At 43.8% G+C, this 13,076-nt stretch overlaps 1 protein-coding gene across 1 annotated transcript; it reads right to left on the reverse strand.

Annotated features, from left to right (window-relative positions):
- Positions 1-85: 85 nt before the first annotated feature.
- pfkla (phosphofructokinase, liver a) lies at positions 86-12,267 on the reverse strand. Its single transcript, XM_062457286.1, has 22 exons — positions 12,031-12,267; positions 11,388-11,461; positions 11,193-11,270; positions 9,989-10,178; positions 9,663-9,828; positions 8,977-9,021; positions 8,704-8,812; positions 8,491-8,586; positions 8,098-8,190; positions 6,031-6,156; positions 5,737-5,801; positions 5,576-5,639; positions 5,319-5,465; positions 5,106-5,176; positions 4,865-4,952; positions 4,518-4,670; positions 4,106-4,270; positions 3,589-3,650; positions 3,374-3,485; positions 3,108-3,207; positions 2,442-2,547; positions 86-1,330 (listed from the first exon to the last, which is right to left on the reverse strand). Exons 1-22 carry the CDS (start codon positions 12,113-12,115, stop codon positions 1,183-1,185), a joined length of 2,343 nt encoding a protein of 780 aa, XP_062313270.1. The 5' UTR covers positions 12,116-12,267; the 3' UTR covers positions 86-1,182.
- Positions 12,268-13,076: the final 809 nt, after the last annotated feature.

Consider the following 13,076-nt stretch of genomic DNA (forward strand, 5'->3'; position numbering starts at 1 on the left):
TGTTGACAATTGTTTTTCATATTAATGATTCACAAATACACACATAGGTAAAAACAAATGGCTAAGAATTGTCAATAAAATAACGTCTTTAGAACTGAGTGTTTATATTAATGCTACAGCCTCAAATTACATTACAATTCACATTAACAATTATTCACAGCTCTGCTTTGTGGACATTGCTACTTAGCTCATCTTTTACAATTGCAAAAACAGCAAATAATCCTAAACTTTAAAGGTAATTGCACCTTACCCAGTGTTCTGAAAATGTCTGTGATTTACTGTTTGGTGTAACTGTATTGATAAACAAGATTTCCAGCAGTTATCTACCTCTATAAAGAGTAGAAAAGAGACGCACACTTTAACACCCAATTTAGAGATTACAAATGATTATCAAACATCAACCGAAAGCTACACCAATTGCACAGGCCAAGGTCAAGGCCTAAGACAACTAAAAGATCCAATGCCACTCATTAAAAATACATGTTGGAAGTGTCACAATAAAAGTTAATTTCATTCAACATCATTACAGTTCATGACATCAAAAAAGCATGTTCAAGCACCAAGTAAGTGTACATCTCAAAGCTCAATTACATAACACAACAATCTGATATTTTCCCTCTGTGACAAACATTCAAAAGTATGGATTTGCATTGGGACCTGAGCAAAACTTCACTTTTAATAAACAAAGAATTGTGTATGCTGTGTGATCTTTTGACTGTTCAACAAATGTGTTTAAATATATAATTTCATATATTCATATATAGACAATTTGGATAAGGTAAAATAAAAATTATACTATATATTGCATTTTTGTATTATACATTTTCTATTTCTTTGGGCCCTCTTGACTTGGATTTTTTCTCTACACCTTATCAGCCTTTTAGATTTGTTTTGTAGTCATTATTATCTTTCTATAAAGGTACATAGCAATACTTGGTCTACCTCATTCAATTACATTCCTACTGTAGGTATGGCAAGCTTTTCAACAATAAGGAACTGAGGTTTAAACTGGATTTCAGTATGTTTCAACAGTCTTTCAGGCACATTACACAGATGTAGGGACAAGGACTCCTCTTTAGACAGAGAAAGGAAAGACAGTTGCGGAATCATGGATGGAATGTAAAGATGAAATCATGGATGGAATGGTGGTGAATGGAAAGACATTCAAGGGTTCCAGAATGTTTAGAAGCCAGTATCTATGCTGAGGGACCTGCGGGTCACATGTTCGATCTCCCCAGGGACGTAATCGCTGAAGCTGGTCTGGTGCTTGGCCAGCATCTTCAGCATCAGACGCAGGTTCAACCACCACTGTGTCTTAGGCATCCTGTGTCTAGGCCAAGGAGATGAAGATAACTTAGAAATGCCATGGTTTACAGCAAAGGTTTGCAGTAAATTCTCGCTGAACAGTTGACGGTTGTCATTATACACAGAGTTTGAACTAAAACTCCAGATATTAAAATTAATGGTGGTCATAGATTTTTTTTTTTTATCTAGATTAATCTCACTGTAATCTTGGCGTTAATCTAGATTAAAATGGCTCATTTGAATTCCGCCGAAGGCATTCAGAATATGTGTGCTACCCAAATAATGACTAAAAGTAAGTCTTTGAGAACGGGTTTCTCAAGCCAGGTGGCGCATTAGACCAGGAGCTCATCTCCTGTTTCCAAAATGCATCACAAACTGCTTGAGAAAGCTATTCTACTATGATAATTGGCGATGAAAATAAATTATGTTCAATAAGATGTACTTGTGTTTATTAACTGTTTATTAGATTAGTTAGCTTGGCTGATAGAGCTGTGCTGACGGGCTTGCCTCGGTTGCACTCAAACATCGTAGTTTGACGACGACTCTTCCCCTGCGCTACATCAGTGCTTGGCCCGGCATCTTCCGCATTAGCTAAGGCCGGGATGCTTAGCGTTTAGGTGGTATTTGAGACTGGAAGAACTCCTACAGTAAACGAATTCCGCATAGCACAAGGTGCAAACAACCTTAGTCTTGTCGAGGTTTCCATTGGGAAGCTTCTTAAAAATACATTTTCCCTGAAGCAAACCAGGCGGCTTCATAGCTGCATCCATGTTGGCACGTCACGTTTGATGTGATAATTTCATACACAAGGCATACACACAGGTTCGAAGACTCGTTCTCGCCCCCTACAGTGCAATTCGGCTAGGTATACATCCGCGCTAAAATATCAAGGTGAAAGTCATCATAGCTTGCGTAGTATAGACCCAGCTCCCAACCCAACTTTGAGAATAGATTAACGGCGATATATTTTTTTATCGCCGATAAGAGTCGCAGCGCGTTAACGCCGATAACGGCCCACCACTAATTAAAATACAATCTATTCTTCAGTTTGTATACACCTTCTAACCATTATGATATATGCAAATATAATGATTGACAGCAATAGAAAATCTGACCAGGGTTCCAATGTCACTCACTCAAAATCAGTCATGGCCTTTAGTTCAGTCACAGGGATGAAGGAGAGGACCTTCTTGTTGAGGCCGATCACACAAGCTGTGTTCGGGGCGTTGGCGAACACACGTCCTGAGACAGTAGAACAGACATTTTAACAACACAGTCCACAGTCCTCTAATCCAGTGGTTCCCAACCCTGGTCCTCAGGGCACCCTGTCCTGCCTGTTTTAGATGTTTCCCTGCTCCAACACACCTGATTCAAATGAATGGTCATAAGCAGGCTTCTGCAGAGCTGGATAACAACCCATTCATTTGAATCAGGTGTGTTGGAGCTGGGAACATCTCAAACAGGCAGGACAGGGTGCCCTGAGGACCAGGTTTGGGAACCACTGCAATCCCACTGTCCTCTAATCCCTCACTCCTCTAATCCCACAATCCTCTAATCCCACTGTTTTGTAATCACACAGTCCAGTAATACTAGTTTTATAATCCAACAGTTTTATAATCCCAGTCCTCTAATCCAAGTCTTCTGTTCCGCAGTCCTGTAATCCCACTATTTTCTAATCTCAGTCCTGTAATCCTACAGTCCAGTAATCCCAGTCTTCTAATCTCATTGTCCTTTAATCCCACTGTCCTCTAATCCCACTGTCCTCCCTGCTCTGAGAGGAGAGGTGTCTTGGTACAAGGTACCTTGTCTGTAGTTGTCCGCCATCTTCTCAGAAAGCCACTGCACAGCCTTCACACCCAATTTAGTGCCGAAATTTCTGTCAAAGGGTGAAGGGGCCCCACCCTGGAGAAGAGAAGCATAGCATAGTTATGAACATGTCCTAAATGATTTAAATATATATGTACATGAGGACATGCGTGTGAGACTAATGTTGAATTCTAATCAAGATTATTCTCTTTGATAAGAAATATAACATGTCAAGTTTGAATACGGTGATGTAATTTCCTACTTGCTGGAGATGCCCGAGCACATTGACACGGCAATCGAAGATGCCCTTCCCCTCTGCTGAATACAGCTTGTGGATGAAGTCAGTGGTGTAGTGGACATGGCACTTCTCGTTCCTGTGGAGGCACAACACCGATAGTGAAACCACCACAGAGGAAGTCCAACAGCTACTGAAGAGCTGTGTTGACTGAGACCTGCTACACAGATTAAGTGTCCTACCTCAACACCAGTCCTCGCTGGATATCCTTCCTCATCTTCTCTGTTAAATGCTCCACGTTAGTCTGTGAAAGGGACATGGTTGTAAGATGACAGGGACATGGTTGTAAAATGACAGGGACATGGTTGTTAGTCTAAGAAGGACAAGGTCATTAGGGTCACATGGACAAGGTTATACAGTTAAAAAAAGAAGAAAACGTTAAACTGTTCAGAAGGTGAAAGGTCAAAATGAACTCATGCACATCATTTCAATGTTCAGAAGGTGAAAGGTCAAAAGATGCGCTTCATTTCAAAGACAAGGAATGCTGACAGGAGAAGCATAATTGTTTCTAGCCCTTCTAATCCATACAGATACATCACAAACAAATATTTTTGGGTCTTAAAAAGCTCCAAGTCATCTGGTACATCAAGTAAGTCATCTGAATCGTTTATTTCAAAAGAAACAAATATTTTCACCTAAGATGGGAAGCTACACATTTTCATGCATGTATTTCCTTGTAGAAATGTGCTTGTTTCTCACCTTTAAGTCGTGGATGTTGATAGGTTCCTCAAATATGTATGCTGCATCAGCACCAACTGCAATACCAGTGGTGGTTGCCAGGTATCCACAATAACCCCCCATAGTCTCCACCACAAAGACACGCCTTTTGGTTCCAGAAGCTGATTGCTTGATCTTGTCACAACCCTGGAGAGGAAGTCAGAGAGGATGTAAACCAATTACATCACAAAACACGTTACCTGTTATCAATCAACATGACGTCATATCTGTTTTAACAGGAAACTAATCAGACGTCTGCAAGGATGACCTTGAAATAAAACAACTCCAGACAAACATGAACTGGCTTTGATGTCGTAAGGACACTCAAGCGACGTCAAATAAGGCAATATGCTGGGCACTGTTCCTGGTCAACATGTTGTCTGTGTTGTCTCACCTCCATGGCAGCATTAACAGCCGTGTCGGCCCCCAGGCTGAAGTCCGTGCCGGGCACATTGTTGCTGATGGTGGCTGGGATGACCACCATGGGGATGCACAGCTCGTCATAACGACCCCGTGCTTCAAACAGCTCCAGCACACCCTCATAGGCCTGAGGAACGCAGAACACGGGTATGGAAGGTCAGGGAATATTACATTGATGGTATGATCAAGTTTCAAGTTGATTTGACATGCAAGTACATGAACATTCTTGGTCCTGATAATCTCTACAGTTTCCTCGCGGCATATCCTAATATTATATTAGTTTGGAGCATTCTGGTGTGCTGTTGGGGTTTCAACTGGTACCTCGAACCCTCCGACAATCAGCAGGCCTTGGATGCTGTACTTGTTGATGTTTTCCACAATTGTCTCCATGCACGTGCTTGGGAGGGTCCTGATAAAAATTTAAAAAGAAAGAAAGAAGAAAGCAGAGACACAAAATTCAGGTCAGCTATCTTGTTCATGCTGTTAGAGGAGACAACACTGTTAGCATTGTTTGACAGCTTGACAGTCGTGCCATATCTCCTGTACTGTACTATTTCCATACCGCTTGGTTCCCAGCAGGGAGCCACCCTGGCCAGTCCAGCCAGCCACACTGTGCCACATCATCTCAGTCACCTGGAGGAAGAGAGCAGGAAGACATGTTTGTATCTTCGCCCCAACATTCACAACACCCGTCTTTATTTTAACCAGGCCAGGCCTCTGTAGAGCCAAAGAGTCAACTATACCAGTGTCGTCGTTATGAGGATGTGAGACCTACCGCTCCGTTGGCCAGGCCTTCAAAGCCATCGCTGACAGCGTAGACCTTGTGACCGGAAGCCAGCGCCACCCTGGCGGCCGACCTCACCGCAGCATTCATACCTGCGGCTGGGGCGCCCACGTTCAAGACAGCCAGGGAGCAGTTAGTCTGCCAAACACAAACATCTTACTCCCTGGTCCGCACATGGTGTGGATGACAAGGGCACTCAGGTATCAGAAGGAGATCATTTGGATCAGAAAGACAGAGTGGTCCTGTACCTTGGTCAGGGCTGGCTTATGGTAGGACAGCAGCTTGTAAATGTTCCAGTTGTTTTCAAAGCTCCTACAGTGGAGACACGGTATCATTGCAGGAAGAAAAAAAGATGACGTGGGAAAATGTACTGAAGTCATGCGTGTAATTCCAGGACCAGTGTTCTCACCCTCCTCGCAGTTTGATGGCCTCGTCAAAACGCTTCTCATTCATGGCCTTCTGCACCTCCTTAGTCTACCGACAGAGACAGACAGTTAGATGTTGAGATAAACATAGTCCCCATTCTAGAACCACACCCACTAGAGCAACTGACACAAAATATGAATTACAAAGCTTTATTGTTTGCAGCCAATTCTAACACAAGATATGAGGTTATGATAGAATATGCAGAGGGCACATCTACCTTCGCTGTTCTTCTGATCTAAACCAGGAGTGGCGTTCAAGGTGTTTGAGGGGAACTCACCATCTCCACACACTCCATGAGGGGCAGCCGCATGGCCTGGTTTCCAGACAGGCCGATGACACATGCAGGGGTGTCTGGGCTCGCCTCCAGCAGCGCCACCACGGCCTCCACACCCACCTTACTGCTCTGCACACACACACACACAGGAGGACGCACATTAATCTTAACTGAATAACAAAGCACTGGTTCAGAGAAGTGTAGGGAAGGTATGATGTATGTGCTAACTAATGGGTTAACACCCTTATACATGCCATGTAACAATGGCATTGTCTCTAGACGCATGTTAGTTTGGATGAACAGATACAGTGAGGAAAATAAGTATTTGAACACCCTGCTATTTTGCAAGTTCTCCCACTTAGAAATCATGGAAGGGTCTGAAATTGTCATCGTAGGTGCATGTCCACTGTGAGAGACAATCTAAATAAAAAAATCCAGAAATCACAATGTATGATTTTTTTTAACTATTTATTTGTATGATACAGCTGCAAATAAGTATTTGAACACCTGAGAAAGTCAATGTTAATATTTGGTACAGTAGCCTTTGTTTGCAATTACAGAGGTCAAACGTTTCCTGTAGTTTTTTACCAGGTTTGCACACACTGCAGGAGGGATTTTGGCCCACTACTCCACACAGATCTTCTCTAGATCAGTCAGGTTTCCGGCCTGTCGCTGAGAAACACGGAGTTTGAGCTCCCTCCAAAGATTCTCTATTGGGTTTAGGTCTGGAGACTGGCTAGGCCACGCCAGAACCTTGATATGCTTCTTACGGAGCCACTCCTTGGTTATCCTGGCTGTGTGCTTCGGGTCATTGTCATGTTGGAAGACCCAGCCTCGACCCATCTTTAATGCTCTAACTGAGGGAAGGAGGTTGTTCCCCAAAATCTCGCAATACATGGCCCCGGTCATCCTCTCCTTAATACAGTGCAGTTGCCCTGTCCCATGTGCAGAAAAACACCCCCAAAGCATGATGCTACCACCCCCATGCTTCACAGTAGGGATGGTGTTCTTAGGATGGTACTCATCATTCTTCTTCCTCCAAACACTTTTAGTGGAATTATGACCCCAAAGTTCTATTTTGGTCTCATCTGACCACATGACTTTCTCCCATGACTCCTCTGGATCATCCAAATGGTCATTGGCAAACTTAAGACGTGCCTGGACATGTGCTGGTTTAAGCAGGGGAACCTTCCGTGCCATGCATGATTTCAAACCATGACGTCTAGTGTATTACCAACAGTAACCTTGGAAACTGTGGTCCCAGCTCTTTTCAGGTCATTGACCAGCTCCTCCCGTGTAGTTCTGGGCTGATTTCTCACCTTCCTTAGGATCATTGAAACCCCACGAGGTGAGATCTTGCATGGAGCCCCAGTCCGAGGGAGATTGACAGTCATGTTTAGCTTCTTCCATTTTTTTAATGATTGCTCCAACAGTGGACCTTTTCTCACCAAGCTGCTTGGAAATTTCCCCGTAGCCCTTTCCAGCCTTGTGGAGGTGTACAATTTTGTCTCTAGTGTCTTTGGACAGCTCTTTGGTCTTGGCTATGTTAGTAGTTGGATTCTTACTGATTGTATGGGGTGGACAGGTGGCTTTATGCAGCTAAAGACCTCAAACAGGTGCATCTAATTTAGGATAATAAATGTAGTGGAGGTGGACATTTTAAAGGCAGACTAACAGGTCTTTGAGGGTCAGAATTCTAGCTGATAGACAGGTGTTCAAATACTTATTTGCAGCTGTATCATACAAATAAATAGTGAAAAAATCATACATTGTGATTTCTGGATTTTTTTTTGATTATGTCTCTCACAGTGGACATGCACCTACGATGACAATTTCAGACCCCTCCATGATTTCTAAGTGGAAGAACTTGCAAAATAGCAGGGTGTTCAAATACTTATTTTCCTCACTGTATATACACCACAGTATGGATATACTGTCCTTTATGTATGATTTATTAGAAGGATTTACAGATGCATTACTCCATCTGTGGGCATTTGTGACATTGCTTGTAAAAAGGGAGGATAATGTTTGACTTGATTTGAACACAGACCAGCATATTCTCGAACTCACCAGGACCCTGTCGAAGGCAGAGGGCGTGCCTCCTCTCTGGACATGACCCAGCACCGTCACCCTGGTGTCATAGCCGAGCCTCTTCACTACCAGCTGCAGGGACAGGGGACAGACGTCAGAGAGCACAACACACTCTAATGACCACCACCTGGGATGTGTCAAGCTTTCTCCACAAGGAGATAGCTACAGCTCAGTGACATTTGACTGCAGAATAAGTTGATGCAGATTCAAATCCCCCCACCCCCTTATGGACATTACTTGAGATAACTTCTGCTGGATTAATTTATATGAATTAATTATATAAGAATGAGCTCAGGAACACAAAACCAATCACAGCTCAGAAGCCTGTATGAACAATTGCTTGACAAATACACAGCAGACATAAAGACATACATCCTTGATGTAGTTGGAAGATATTGGCTCTCCGTTCTTGTTGATAGCCCCCTCAGCGATGATGATGATGTTGAGTCGGGATCCCTTACTGCGACTCTACACAACAACAATGACAGTGTTAAGACCAGAGCCTTTTCATTTTAGCTCCTTCCCAACATGACCATGCTGGTTTCTTCTGCCCAAACCCTGAACCTGAGCCAGCCCAAGCCTCACCCCCTCCAGACGGGCACACATGCGGTCCTCCCAGCCCTCCTCTGGGGGCGCCTCTGGTATGAAGAGCCAGTCTGCTCCGGACGCCAAAGCAGACACCAGCGCCAAGTACCTGCATTAGTATAGCCTCATTAGCATAGAACCTGCAAACACTAAATATGGTACTGGATCCTGAATAATCTCTGCTTGACACAGTTAAGTTATGTTTGCAACATCCAGTAGTGCAGCAAACAAACCAATCAGTGGAAGAGCACAAATCAGCCTAATATAACTCACCCACAGTGGCGGCCCATGACTTCCAGAACAAACGTGCGCTGGTGGCTACAACATAAGAAAGAGGTTTACAACTACCAACACATGGCCATCAGGTATTGTTTTATGGCTAGATACACCATGTTCATACAAACATTTTCCTAAGCAAGTGTCATTTTATGCTGTGAAGCTCCACTGTGGTCTGTGTTCAGACAGCCCATGGACCAGACAAGGCATGCAGAAGCTTGGCTGCAGGAGAACATGTCAGATCATGAACAAACACGCTGAAATCCATCAAAGAAAAGACAGGAACAGATCCTCAGAGCACAACATTCCACTGATAGATCTCTCATCTTGAGAAGGTTCCAGATGATCCAGTTTGCCATGCTCTTCTCTGAGAGATGTTTTCACATCTTCTGAGAGGGTTTAGGTTGGATCTCAGATGTTGACATCTATCACAAGCTCCATTCACATATTGCACATCAAGATGCTGAGACCAGCCTGGGACTCAGCCCCTGGTCTGCAGACCTCCAGTGTGTAACCTCGGGCACACCAGATCGGCACCCACCCTGCACACCACGCCAAGAACCAACAATGTGTTGTCCTTTTGAATTTAGCTTGGTGTGTAGTGATGGTGTTATGGAGTTGACTTATGATCTAAATGTAAGTTGTGTCTACTCTGGGGTAGTGTCGGTGTTGTGTTAGACTACCTCTGGGCGGTGGTGGTGATGGCATCAACGATCTCCATGATGCGGTGCAGAGCTGAGTCGGCTCCGATGGTCATGTCTGTCCCACAGAAGTCGTTGTCAATGGAGCCCACCAGCCCTACGATATTTAGGTGGTTGTGCTGCTTAGCTAGTGTGTCTGTGATCCTCCCTACACAAAAAACACACAGAAAACAAAACAAAAAATGTACATTCAAAATATATTAAAACCACACCTCCACATTTTTAACCCACACCCCCAAACAGGATATTCTTCATTCCCGGACAGGAAGCAGCACCTGTTCAGGTGTTTGGGAATCAACCATAGATACCTTTCTGCACCAGCTCTGTCAACAGACCGCTCCACTCGCCACGGAAGATGTTGGCCCCGGTGAGACTGCCGTCGCCACCGCACACGCACAGGTTGGTAATGCCGCGCTTCACCAGGTTGAAGGCTGCCGCCAGCCTCCCTTCTCGGGTGGTGAAGGCCTTACAGCGGGCGCTGCCGATGACCGTGCCCCCCTGGAAGGAAAATACAACACACACGGTCGTCAGCACTAACGACACAGACTTCTCTCAGTCATCTCAGTCCTATAGTCACACCAGATTGGGGACAATGGATGGTTCAGGTAGTATCAGGACAACTTGTCTGACCCAGGGATCAATGTCCATGGATTACCCAGAATTAGACATCAATAACATGGAGAGTGGTACCAAACAGCACAAAGGAGTGCCCCTCAGTCCTCATAAAATGAGTCTCTATTTACTACCTGTACAAAGCAAGCATATTCCAAAGCACCTGCAGAAGGACTGTGCAGGGCCGAACGGGATGTTCAAAGCTAGCTTTGGTACTAGGTCAGAAAGAGCAGGCAGGCACTACCATGAAGTACACAACCAACGACAATGAGATGACACCTCATTATGACCAGATCTGGGTGGAGCCACTGGGTAGCTAACAATGGCCAAATGACCATTGCAAAGCCGTTCACAATGATGTAATCACAGTGACCTTAGACTGAGGCCACAAATCTCTTACATTGATTAAGACAGGGCTTCTACAAAGCCCTTCACTCCACTTGTACAACTGCATGACAATGTTGGGCTCAACACACAAAACAAGGCTTCTTCAAAAATGCATAGCAGGAAGGCCTGGGCTGAGACCATAGCTAACAGATCTCCTTAGCAGGATCTAGTGACGGGTGCTAAACACCACATGCAGCGGGACTTCTTACCAGTTCTCAACCAGAACTAGAGGGCCAGGAGAGAAGAGATACAAAGAGAGAAAGAAGGATGAGGAAGAGAAGAAATAGCTCAGTATGTGCAGTAACAATAACGTTGCTGAGAGAAAAAGAGAGAAAGAGTGAGAGAAAAAAATAAAGAGACAGGGAGGGTAAGACAGAGCCGATGAGAGAGAGAGATGTGGAATCATTGTCCATGTAGTACAACTATTGTTACAGAACAGTATCTTAACAGTATCTTGTCATAACCTGAGCCTGGCTAGGACTCCCAGGAGCAGGATGCAGCCTCCATTATTACCTGCTGGATTATGTCAGTCACACTCTGCCAGTGGGCCAGTTTAATGTTGTCTCCTCCATCCACCAGCCCTTGGTAGCCCTGATGTAAAACATGAGAAGTGACTCCAAGTTAATCATTCACAATGATATTTGTGTATGATTCAAAATGTCTGATAATAATACGCAATTAATCTCATCTTGGAGAATAGATGATTACCTCATAGATTAGATACATCTTCGCTCCCACATATATGCCCATTCGGGTCACAGCGCGGACAGCCGCGTTCATGCCTGGGGACGAAGGTCATTTATATTCCCTAAGTCAATCAGTGTAACAATCGATCAGTCACTGCAGTCTATAGACTAAGTTGGACTGCGTCAATCACGATGGCCAATAGCTACAGAAGGACCACAAGTTCAGAGGAATGATTCGTTTTCCAATTTGTTCCGTAGACAATTGATCTTCCAAGCGGTTGCTGATACGGAGCACGTAGGCTACTAGGTATACTTCACGCCCATTACCGTGGGCGTTGCTATGATTAAGACTCAGTTTCTGATTACGACTTGAACGTTCTGTGCATGAAGATACAACCACGTTCAAGAAACATACATAGGCTTCAATTTAACATAGGTACATTAATGAATCTACAAAGGAGTATATTCTGTGGTCTACGTGGTTAACACGATCTGTCAGACAGGTTCATCGTCGTAGCCTTGTAAAATAACCCACTAAAAAGCACTGTCGATCTTTCTTTATTCTTAACATTTGCAACATTTAACATTTCTTTAAATCGATTCGATTATTTAGGACTGAAACACAATTGTCGACTTTGGCAACAGTGGGCTTGATTTCATCGTACCTTGTGCATCTCCACCACTAGTAAGAACGGCGATCGCTCGTCCAGCGCCCGTCATCTTTAGTTTTTCCAAATCCATCGAGGACATTTTGGCTGCGGCGGTATAGTAACGGCACTTGCAGACTTGTGTTGATAAACGCGACTATCTTTCCTCTCTTGAGAGATAAATTGGGCTAGTGGGCAACCGAGATGACCTTCCTTCCTTGGTTTGTTTTACTGTGACTCCGCCCCGAAAATGCAGTTTGCGTAACATCTAGCCTGGTTGGATAGAGCAATGTTTTACCCAGTCGTGGTAGGCGCTATTGAGGTTCAGTCGATTGCTATCTAAAAATGCTGCAGGTTATTGAAGCAAATCATTACCAAAATTCAAATGCAAATGCATTTCCAGAAATGCATTTGCATTTTAAGAATGTGGCTGCATTATTTGACTCATGAAATTAGTAATCAATCATCCTATTTGCATTTTTATTTTCTTCTTCAAGAGTGCTCAATCTTTCACTTAATTATAATGAAAAAGAAATAGACATTTGAGATTTAATTTTCAAAATATGCCCCAGCAAATGCATTTCTGCAGCAAATGCATTTCTGGAAATGCATTTGCATTTGAATTTTGGTAACGATTTGCTTCCATAGCAGGTTGGTCCTTTTCGGTTTTGCCGCCAACAGGCCAATAAACATAAACATATTGGCCACAATTACTTTTGAAACTTAAAAATTGTATGTAATGTATGGAATAATGGCAAATGTTTTGAAAAGTGTTCTCACGTGAGATTCCTTGAATTTGTCTTTTCGGTAATAGCTTATAGCATTAAATGAATCTACTACGTACAATGATGACACAGAGGTCCTTGCATTTATAGTGACCAACCAGACGGGTTCTCTGGAAGCCTCAGTCTTGACCCTCACCATTGACACCTGACACTTCATCCCTCCGTCTTTCCTTGTATCTATAGCTCCCTTCCCAGAAATTCTCAATCATTCCCTCGCCCTTCTATGGAATCCATCTCTCCTTTCTTTCACACACCCCTCTCACTCCCCCCATGAACCAT

The sequence above is a fragment of the Osmerus eperlanus genome, chromosome 3, assembly GCF_963692335.1.
Source record: "Osmerus eperlanus chromosome 3, fOsmEpe2.1, whole genome shotgun sequence".
NCBI lineage: Eukaryota > Metazoa > Chordata > Actinopteri > Osmeriformes > Osmeridae > Osmerus > Osmerus eperlanus.

Bases quoted from the DNA above. Each gene is read 5' to 3' on its own strand.
- pfkla (XM_062457286.1), bottom strand. From the start codon at position 12,115: ATGTCCTCGATGGATTTGGAAAAACTAAAGATGACGGGCGCTGGACGA. The intron at 11,462-12,030 runs GTACGATGAAAT...CTTCGTCCCCAG, and splicing joins TAGTGGTGGAGATGCACAAG to GCATGAACGCGGCTGTCCGC. The intron at 4,953-5,105 runs GTATGGAAATAG...AATTTTTATCAG, and splicing joins TCCCTGCTGGGAACCAAGCG to GACCCTCCCAAGCACGTGCA.